This window comes from Lytechinus pictus, chromosome 16 (genome assembly GCF_037042905.1).
Source record: "Lytechinus pictus isolate F3 Inbred chromosome 16, Lp3.0, whole genome shotgun sequence".
Taxonomy (NCBI): Eukaryota; Metazoa; Echinodermata; class Echinoidea; order Temnopleuroida; family Toxopneustidae; genus Lytechinus; species Lytechinus pictus.
This window is the reverse complement of record NC_087260.1, coordinates 22,889,955-22,900,717: the sequence shown is the minus strand read 5'-3', so window position 1 is coordinate 22,900,717 and position 10,763 is coordinate 22,889,955. Positions and strand designations below refer to the sequence as shown.

The 10,763-nt window shown below is 33.7% G+C and overlaps 1 protein-coding gene across 1 annotated transcript in view; it reads left to right on the top strand.

Annotated features, from left to right (window-relative positions):
- Positions 1 to 4,350: 4,350 nt before the first annotated feature.
- The window catches only part of LOC129279353 (uncharacterized), a 48,250-nt gene continuing 41,837 nt past the window's right edge, over positions 4,351 to 10,763 (top strand). The window contains exons 1-3 of the mRNA XM_064111544.1: positions 4,351 to 5,064; positions 9,202 to 9,323; positions 10,432 to 10,527. Coding sequence (XP_063967614.1) covers positions 5,028 to 5,064; positions 9,202 to 9,323; positions 10,432 to 10,527 — 255 coding nt within the window. The 5' untranslated portion in view covers positions 4,351 to 5,027. The remainder of the gene's footprint in view (positions 5,065 to 9,201; positions 9,324 to 10,431; positions 10,528 to 10,763) is intronic.

The window sequence follows — 10,763 nt, the reverse complement described above, 5'->3', positions numbered from 1 at the left end:
GTATGGATAGCCTTAATCATATTTAAATGTCACATATTCATAATAACTTTGTTTTGTAGTTCTAGTCCTTTTAAAAAACATTGCTAATGATTCAATCTTAAAATGGAATAGATTTATGATGTTGAGTAGACTTGTATGTTAATATCCAATCAAGACAGTTATTGTGAGTTCTTTATGTCAAATGAAATGAATGCAATAAAGGCATTACATAATTTACTAGTCAATGGCTTAATATTGCATTCAACACCTTTTTTGTAAACTTGACAGTGATGCGTCTATTCCCTGTTTTCTAAAAAGCAGGTTTTGTGATCTTCCATTTTCTAATTTTCAAATTCGGTTTTATTTGGTGGCATGTACAATATGACAAAGCGATTTTGAATGAAAGTGTCCATGTAAGAAATGTAATTTACAGCAAATGCAAGTTCCTTTGCAAAGTCACTCCAAACATCGGAAAAGGTTAGATTATTATCTTATAGCAATTAACAAAATTCAGTAGTTAATGGCTGACTACAGCAGTGCGTTCAGCACCTTTTTGTAAACTTGACAGTGATACATCAATACCTAATTAGAACAGATGTGAAAATGGGGTTAGATGAAAACATGTTTTCTTCTCCAAAATAATTCCATGCCAAGAAACCTATGCCATTTCCAGGAAAAAAAAATAATGAAAGAATATGCCTCAACGCTTGAATAATTGAAGAATAGATCACAACAAGCTATGCCAATGGAAGCAGGTGATTGCATCGCTCACCTTGTTGAAGAAATATGATTTTTGATAGAAAAGCGTTTGTTATGATTAATTTCATGTTTGAATCATCGGTCAGATTATTTTAAACCTTGTACTCTAATGACATTGAATGGGGAGGCGCAGGAAACAAGTTTTTAGGAGGTGAAGGATTCTAATATGAATGCCCACAGCAAAGGTAGTTGAAGGTTTACAGACAATTTTACAATGTACATCTATTCATCAACTTACTTTTTCCTCATTGAGTAAATTTTTCCTCCATTTGTGCAGTGAATTTATTTAAAATTCAATCCAAATAGTTTTGACATGAATCAAATTAAGTTATTCATTTTAAAGCTTATAATTGTGTTTTTTTATTTTAAGAGATAAGCCTTCAGCTTTTTATACAGGAAATCTTGTTCATGAATAATACATTTCATGGTAAAAAAAATTGATACTGCAAATTTGTTCATTCTGATCAGGATATTATCAATATTGTTATTTCATATATGAAATCAATAGCACTCCTTTGTGTTACAGAGATTAGTGTTATTCTGGGCAGTATACAGGGACAGTGTTTATGACAATTTTTTTTCTTTTTAGACTTCAACACAAAATCCATGTCTATTTTCATATTTTGGTCTGTTTTCCTTTTTAGATGTCATAAATTTAAACATATTCCAGCTCTTGTTTATTCATAATGATCATGATCATGAAGGACTGAAATATGAAAAAGATCTTGCATTTACATAATTGCTGACCCCCCCCCCCCCCCTCTCAAGGGGAGCATTTCATGAAACAGACAAACAGTGATTTCCACTGACTGTTGTTATAAGCTACTGAAATCTTGCATCTGATTGGCTCAGAGAAAATTTGTCAATGAAAATCACTGTCTATATTTGTTTCATGAAATTCTCCCCTGGTACTATATCTCCCCAATATGATATTCATATCAGGTCATGTGGAGTTCATCGGGAAACCAAATATGACGAGGTGTTCCCCCTAGTGACAAATTTTTGCCAGGGTAGATTTTAATTATGAAACATCTGGGATCGAACTCTACCTCTCTCTGGTCATGTTCAGAAATTGATTTTCAAGGACCTGCGAAGGGGGATGTTGAGTGATTATTTTTCTTTGCCATCATATCAGTCCTCAAAAGTGTGGGGGGGGGGGTGGGGGTGAGTTTGATGTTGATTCTGTAGGGGATATTACTTTTTTATTTCTGTGAAAATATTGACATTCATGAATTAACATGGATATTTAAGTAAATTGAGTATTTCTTGAATAATCCATATATTGGCACTTAAAATATATTGAAATTAAATGAGCCAAAATCAACTCATAAACTCAGTAATAAAATTGCTTTAGTGTTGCCATGAAAATTTATAGTTTTTGATTGTCTCAAGCTTTCAGTATAGTTGTTTATATGAATAGACAACTAAAAAATAATGCAATCAGGGAAAATTTAAACTTTGCTATATGTCTTTGTTGATACATTGTTATTATTATCATTATCATTATTATTATAAATTATTTATTATTATTATTATTATTATTATTGTCATCATTATTATAAATCATTATTTTTATAATTATTATTATTACAAATTATTATTATTATTATTATTATATAATCATCATCATCATCATCATATTACATAAACCTAGACCACAAAATTTATCTTTGAATAATCAATTAAAATTGAGTTTAGTCCTTTCTGTGAACTGGAGAAGTAGAACATTATTTTAAACATTTTTGGAAGCATAACACTTCCATTCAGATCTTAATTTCTATTTTTAGAAATGAGAATGATCACTCATTTCAGAAAAATCTCTTTTCAGTTTTATGGATTGCAATATAGATTTTGATTAATAAAAGCATCATATTAATTTTTATTAAATATATTAAATCCATAGTCTGGCAATAAAGTTTTTACTATGTTTTACTGAACTCCTCCAAAACCTGATAATTTTCTCAGAAATCCAAGGCCGACAAGGGAGCGTCCCAATTATCAGCCGATTACACGATATCTGTGTCTTAGGTCACATGGTATGTCATCAGAACTAGCAACTGTTACAGTCTTAAGTGGTTGTCATGACGATTGATATCTCACACCTAGTGGGACAGGAAATAGCAGATAAACATTGCATTTGGAAACATGTACTCTGATTAGAGAGAATATACTCTTCTTAAATTGATATTTTATTGAGGGAGGAGATTTGTTGATATCTCCAAATTGGTAATCCGTGATGTTTAATTACCCACACAATATAAATGAAGAATAAGAATGGCATACATGTGTAAGCCTATAGCGTAAAATATTGATTTTTGCCTTTCTATAAGTATACAGTAGTATATGTTCTGTTGTGTATTGGTCATATCAATTTGTGAACTAACTGGTATTTACTGGAATTACAGTATGTGGATGATTTTCTTGGTAACTATTTCCTTTTCTATAACAGGTGAGTTGCTACATTCATTTGGCAATTTAAGGAAACGTAGTGGATATATATATAAAATTTAAGCCTAATAGATCTCTGGAAAGCATTCCAGCCTGTTTCCATTTTGTAAAAGTTTATTATTAAAAACAAATTGGATTTTAATATTCAAATGTATGGATTTACACTTGTCCTAATGGAGGGAGAAGAAAATCTGGTCTTATGTGTAAAATGATGAATTAGAGATTTAAGAGGAAGAAGATGAAGGCCGTATTCTGAAGTCGGGTTTAACTTAAACTCGGGTATAAAGTTGTGGTTTAAGTATGGATAGCCAATTGTTACATAAATCACTAACAGTAGAGATATAATATTTCACCTCATTTGGCTCTCAAATCCTAATTGTGTAGGAAGTATGAATAGATTATTGTCTTCACCATCGATGAATCGGGAAAGAGCACAGCAAACATAAAAACATACAACTTTATACAAATTTTGACACTTTTGGCTTCCCATAATTTTAACACAGAGTTAGACCATGGTCTAAGATAAACCTGACTTCAGAATACGGGCCATAAAGACTGGTGCTTCCTCCCTTGCCTGAAGTTTGATCTGAACCAAGATTATCTTCCCCTTGACCCTGTATTATAAAACATAGTGATTGATCATGGGACTGATTTTTACAATCGATCATACACAATAATCAGTGCAATCAATCATAGAAATCATCCCAGTGATCAATCACTAAGCTTGATGTTAAGGGGTCCTGCTCACACTCAAGGAAATCACTCTTCATTTAGAAGTTGACCAAACTTGACCCGAGGCCGGCAATCGAGGAAATCTAAGTCTGGCAAAGATAAATTATCCCACCAGCATCTTGTTCTTATTGACGTTGTCCCGTTATGTTGGAGTTTCAGACCTGCTTTATTTGATAGTTAAGCAGTTTCTTTTATAACCTTACTTAAAACAATTTTAAGATAAGATTTATTCATTTTTTGTTTTTATCCTATTCTTTGCAAATTTTAGTTATTCCCCTTATATAGCACTTTGGCCTTTCCCCCTCTTTAAATTGTTATGCAATACTTCTAACTATATTAGTCATTATTAACCAAGGTTGTATATGTTTGTTCTGTGAAATTATAGCATACATACCAGCAACATTTAACAATTTTAATTTGGTTATGTGGATTGTGTCTAGCTAGAGTCAAGTGTGTCTAACAGTACAACCATGTGGGGTGTTGATTGAATCAAAGAGTTTTAGAACAGCGAGTTAGGAAGTTTACTCAGCATATAGGAGAGTTTTACGTGACTGGGGCAAATGAATAGTGATTAGGATTGGAGATGCATACCTATTATATCAGAGTAATTAGTCGGATTTCATGCGATTAAGGGAAGTATCATTAATTGTGAGGTTCCAGTTTGTGTAGGAGCTTAAAGCGGCTAACGGGAGTAATGTTCGTGCCTCCTGGCCTGGGTGACTGTAAGCCATGTAGTCCCACATATTGGCATCGTTTCCATGTGTCGGCTTTTGAGTCCTAGATTCGGGGATCTACCCAATAATGCCACAGGAAGTGACAATTCCAATTTGCATCGTTTGAACCATTAAAAAGGTGGAAGTTGTACGTTCGGTCCACAACGAGTTTGAGAAACGATGTTTTCCTTGCCAGAAAACTCAACGTTACCCCCAAGTATGCCGTTCCAACCTATTCTCAATCTCAACAATGTTGCTTGTATTGATGAACGGACTGATTGTTTTGGAAGATATATAAGTGCGTTGTTGGATTAGTGTGTGTTTCTATGGTTTTTTAAAGTGGATATATACATATACCCCCCTCGTTGAGTCGTCTGTGACAGCCAGTCAGCCATCATGCCGCGGAAACGGAGTGCTTCCGTGAACTTCCCAGGTAATCAAGTTTGTTTACAATGATTTGTATGATGTAATTACTGGCTAATTATGATTTACATGTCGCTAATAGACCAAGGCATTATGAAAGGACAAGAAAAGTCAGGAACAGATTTCTCAAGTAAAATGGCTGAAGGAAAGTATACTGATTAGCCATTGAGGCATGTGTATTAGAGAAATTGAGATGATAGGGGAAATCTTTTTAAGTTTGTATGATTATTCATGACATAAGTGAGGCATTGAGATAGTCCTTTCAATTAGAATAGCAGTTATATTTCAGGACAGTAACGTGTAAAGTGTGTTTCGTCTTTTTTTTTCCTGTGTTTCTAAATTTCTGGTTTTGAGTGAAAAAAAAAGAAGAAATCTTAAGGAATGGCAGTCTTTAAGGACAAGTTGAGCTTAATCTTACTTAATTTTTTTATGAAGGCCAGCCTCCACTGTCTCAACTTTAATCTGTAGTCTTTTATTTTGTTGATGTTGATGTTGGTGTAATTAGGAAAATATGTAAATATTCATCCTTTCTGTGTGTGTTTGTGTGTGTAGAAATTAAGTGTATGGGTACATGTGTTCAGGCATGAATCCAGGGGGGGGGGGCGAAATATCCTTAATTTGTTGTCGAAAACTTTTTTTTTTTTTTGGGGGGGGGGCTTGTCAAAATTTTCTTCCGAAAAATTGCCCCCCTTTTTGGAAAATCCTGGATCCGCCCCTGTATGTGTTATATCAGGGAAGGGATACATCTAGGATACCTCATTTTATGAAGAAGCATGATTGCATGGTTGCGTGAGGTTGCTTTGAAACTGTGGTACAGGAACCCCTTCCTCTTTAATTTCCATGATCGGTTTTTGCACTTCAGAGTGTCATAGTAGGTAAAAGTGTGAAAGTATTATGTAGCAAGGGGATATATACAGCCTATATTTAGAATACACTGGATACGCATTGTAACGAAATACATTGAAACAAAAGGGAGGGAATGAGATATTTTGTCTTTTCTATTTTGATTTGATATGTCTTGTTCTCATCAGCTTTATTGATTTTCATCCCAACATGTGCCCTTAAATTGCTGTGTGATCTCTTTAAAAGGCTACATCTAAATACATGTATTGTCGTCCTATTAGAGAATATACAACCTCCAGTAAATGTTCTTTTGTTGTCGTCTGCATGTCTTTTATCACCTGAGGCTCTTTCTTTATCCCCCTCCCCCCTTTCTCTCCTTACCCCCTTCCCTCCTCTCATTCTCTCCCTCTGCCCTCCCCTCTCTCTGTCTTTATCTCTCTCCCCTCTCCTTTTTCTATTATCTCCTCTATAGATCATTATTCCCTTTAAAACTCTTTGTTTCAATAACTATTGTGCTATTTGTATTTTGATCATACATGTACATACAATTTTATGACATAGTCTATTACTAAACAAAGAATTGGATGATTGACTGATATATTAATTAACTTTATAAAAAGAATTTGGCATCCTATTCTATAGACTTCTCATAGTTGATATCCATCGTTGTAGCTCTTCAAATACTTTCACTTTTTATGTTTGAAATTTGTTTCAATCTCAACAAGTGATTCACAGTGATATTGTGTAGTACATTGTAGGTTTCATGGTACACCATGTATCTTTCCTTGGAAAATGTTTGTCCTGAAAAGGATCCACCCAAACTTGACGTTTCAACAAGTGGTGTTCTTGTCATCTTCAGGAGAATGAACGCACTTGTTGAAACGTCGAGTTTAAGGTGGAGCATTTCAGGACCAACTTTTGCCCAAGACAGATACATGGTGTACCGTGAAACCTAGCTTCGACACTATTCTTCTTCGCCATGGAACCTTCAGAAGTTACACAGTGATATTGATATCATATGCATCTCTGATAGGTTCTCATTGGGATTCTTTGCTTTTTAAGAATGGCAGTAATGTTTTATTCATCACTTTCAAAATTGATTCTTATTCACATTATTTGAATTTCTGATAAAAGACTTCTGTGCCACAAGTTACTTGTGAATATTGTGTTGTGCACCCACCTCTATTAATCCATAAATTTGTTCAGCAGTGAAATTATGACAAGCTTGAATAATTATGCTTTAAGAATTATTAAAAAGTATGAATGGAATTGCTCATAGACTGATAAATCCGGGGGGGGGGGGGGTGGCAGTCAAATATATTGCTTTACATACGCGTCAATTTTAAAGGGGTGTTTTTTCAGTTTTGGACGCTGGCCGCACATGCACTCGTTAAGGGTATCAAAAATACTGATTTTCAAAAAAAGGGGTAGTTTTGAAAGACTGGTCAATGGTCAATCGCAGGGTCAAACATATTTAGGGTATTTTTTTTCAAAGCTTTTTATTTTAAGACTAGCCAAACGTGTAAAGGGTATGTTTTTTTTTCAAAAGCTTTTTCCCCGGGGTCATATTCTGGCGACAGCTTGTTTAGGGGCCAAAATATGTAAATAAAGCCCGTGAACTTATTTTGCACACAGAGAAAAACTCGTTTAGGGGGTGTTTGGAAATAATTTGGCCATGCTTGTGTACAGCAATACATTTGACTGCCCCCCAGGATTTATCTAATCAATTGAAAAATGTTTTAGGATCTTTAACTTATCTTCATTTGATTTAGTGATCAATACTTGTCTGAGCTAGAGTTACGTGTATCCTCATATTGAATCCGAAATTAGAGATTAAAAAGTGTTCTTGTGACTGGGTGTGTATACGATGGTAGATCAGTGAGGGGCGATAATTCACACCCTTGCTAATCTCAATGTTTCAGCACTGCATAACCCCTCATGGTGCTGAATTTAGGGGCTTTTCCCCCTGCCCACTTTTGCTTTCAACAGAATCTTATTTCATCCGTAAGGCATGACATGAGAGAGTATGTGGGACTGAAAGTGAAATTCTCCTTTCCGTACAAGAAGTTGTTCTCAGTAAATGTCCAATTGATTATTATAGGTTCAATCCACCCAGATAATTAAATGATTGAAATAGATTAAGAAAAATGTAACAAACATAACATAGAAAATATCATCAAACTCAGATGTAAAATGAGAAAGCAACAGCATGTGAAACTTTTGCTAATTTTCAGTATAAGGACGACACAAACATTTAAAAGATATTTCATATTTTCTCAAAATTTGATATGTAATACTGAAAATCTGTAAAGCCAATGTGTGTAAATGGTATCAAAAGAAGTCTTAATACCATCAGTTATTGTAAAGTGTCATTTTATTTTCCCTACTAAAAATATTTTATATCCACATTCTCTGTAATTTATCAATAATGGTTTAGTAAAAAAATTCAGTAAAAGCTTGTTTGATATGAACGTCTCATATTTACTTGCATTTTATTTAATTAATAGTTGTACAGTAATAGTGTTTAAATTAATCTTGTTATAATTTTCATCAATAATTCATACTTACAATGTTCCTAACGTTTTTTTCAAATGTCGGGACAAAGACGTTAATTAATTTCCGACCAACCACACTTTTGCATCTCCTCAACACAAGTGAGGATAATACACCCTGTGATTCATTCATGTCTGAATTAGAGTGGCAAGAAATTGAAGTAATTGTGGTGATTAGTTAATTTTATCTCACTTGGGAGAAGAATTATAATAATGAAGTACTTTATTAGTTATCTGATCATGTCTGACTTGCCTGTGTTTTCAATCAATTTTGATTGTATTTTTTAATCTTCTTACTCTTGTGCATCGGGCTCTTTGCAGAGAGGTTTTGGGGCATTGTGTAATAATTTTTATGTAATCATAGAAAACATGCTATGTAGTCAGTGAAATATACCCTTTTTAGATACCCCCCAAATTATTCTGATATAATCAATATTTTTTATTCTTTCAGTTTGAATGATAGCATTTATCAGTCTGTAGAGAAGTATTTCATCAAGTATATATTTTTTTTTGGAAAAAGACCATACACCCCCAGCTGGAATTTTTGCCTGTTTGCTCTTTTCTCAGCAATGACACTTTTTACACAATTACAAATTTGGCATATACTGTATGGTTTAATTATGCATACAAAATACTTGGATGGATCGTTTATTGAATTCTGTTCGAACTCACTTTGAGATCTACCACAACTGACATGCATGGATGTTTAATACCTTACTTGAAATGTTCCATTGTTTTTTTCTCTCTGTCAGTGATCCGTGGGTTCCTTGTTCGGAGACAGATGAAGCACCAATGGGAGATCGTCGAGAGCCAGAGAAAGTACATCGCTAGTTTCCTCTCCGACATCCAACTCAAGGGGGAGACATTGATACAGGTTAGTGTTTTAACATTCATGTTTTGTTGATTTCCGCAAAGTAAACATATAATGCATGTACCATAACTTTGTTATAGCCTATATCATCGATACTCCTGCAGCAGGCAACATTTAGATTGTCTTATTCATCTCAAATCTTTGCTCTTGAATTTAAATTTCTTGCAAGTTTGTCAAGCCTCTGGCATTCTTTGAATATTTGAATTTAAAAAAATGTGCTTTTCCAAGATGTTATTTTATTTCATTTTTTATTGGAAATTTTAACATTCAAGATTCTTATATGGCCAGTGGTGTAGCTGTGATCTATTTCCTGTGCCTATAAACTTTAAGTTTTATTTCTTGTAAGTTTTTTAAAATTTCTGGCATTCTTTTGAAGATTTTTTTTTTAATTCTGCTTGCTCTATAAAGGTTTTTTTCTTCAAATAATTCATCTATTCTTTAAATCAAAATATCAATATTCATGATTCTGAAATTTATTTATGATCTTAGTTATTTGCTTGGTATTCAGTTATATGCTTGCAATTGCATTGCTTGGTTCATTTATGAATTTCGATGGCATGGCAAATAAAGTGCTTTTACCATCTAATTACTTCTTGACGATAGAAGGCAGGCTCTAGTAACTAAGTGCAGGAGTCAGTGTGAGCTTTTTAAATCAATTTCTCATTGGGATAATAGAAACCAGGGGAAGCGGGCTGCTGCACCCAAGACATCTTTTGCAAAATTTGTAATTACAGGTATACATGCATAAGTCAACCTTCCATAAGTCAAATATTTACCCAAGTCAAAGCAGTTTTTAGACCAAATTATGAAAAAAATTGGATAATTACGTTTCAGTCAAATTTCTGTCAAGTAGAATAGATTTCTGTGGTCACAAAGGATTTGACCTATAAAAAGTTATGTGTCCTCAGAAATGAGTAGGATAATTGGTCTTCAAAATCTGTTATGTTCGCTTACTTACCCTATATGATTTGTACGAATTTCATTTTTTGTGGTTCTTTATTTTTTAATTGATATTTTCCCTCATTTATGTTCTAATTGCCCGATGTACTGACATTGATTGCAGTAGGCTAAGTTTGCATGTGTTGTTTTATTTATATTTTGATTTGATAAGACCCTTAACAAGTGTGAAGAAGGTTGCCCTGATGATGGTGTTAAACAAGAGGAAGAAGAAGAAAAAGAAATAGAAGAAGAAGAAGAAAAGGAGGAAGTAAGTCGTCACCAAAACCCTTTAACCCATCATTCACAGTGAAGTTCCTCTTGTATCTAACCACTGTTGTGTTGGCACTTGTTGTGTATACCCCCTCAAAATGTTATTATTTATATAATTGACATCATTTTCATTGTACCTGACCAATAACACTGAATGTAATCACTAATCAAATATGTAATCACTGAGAAATTACTATGATGTTGCATCTGTTAACCTGTTGCTTCCTGGAACCG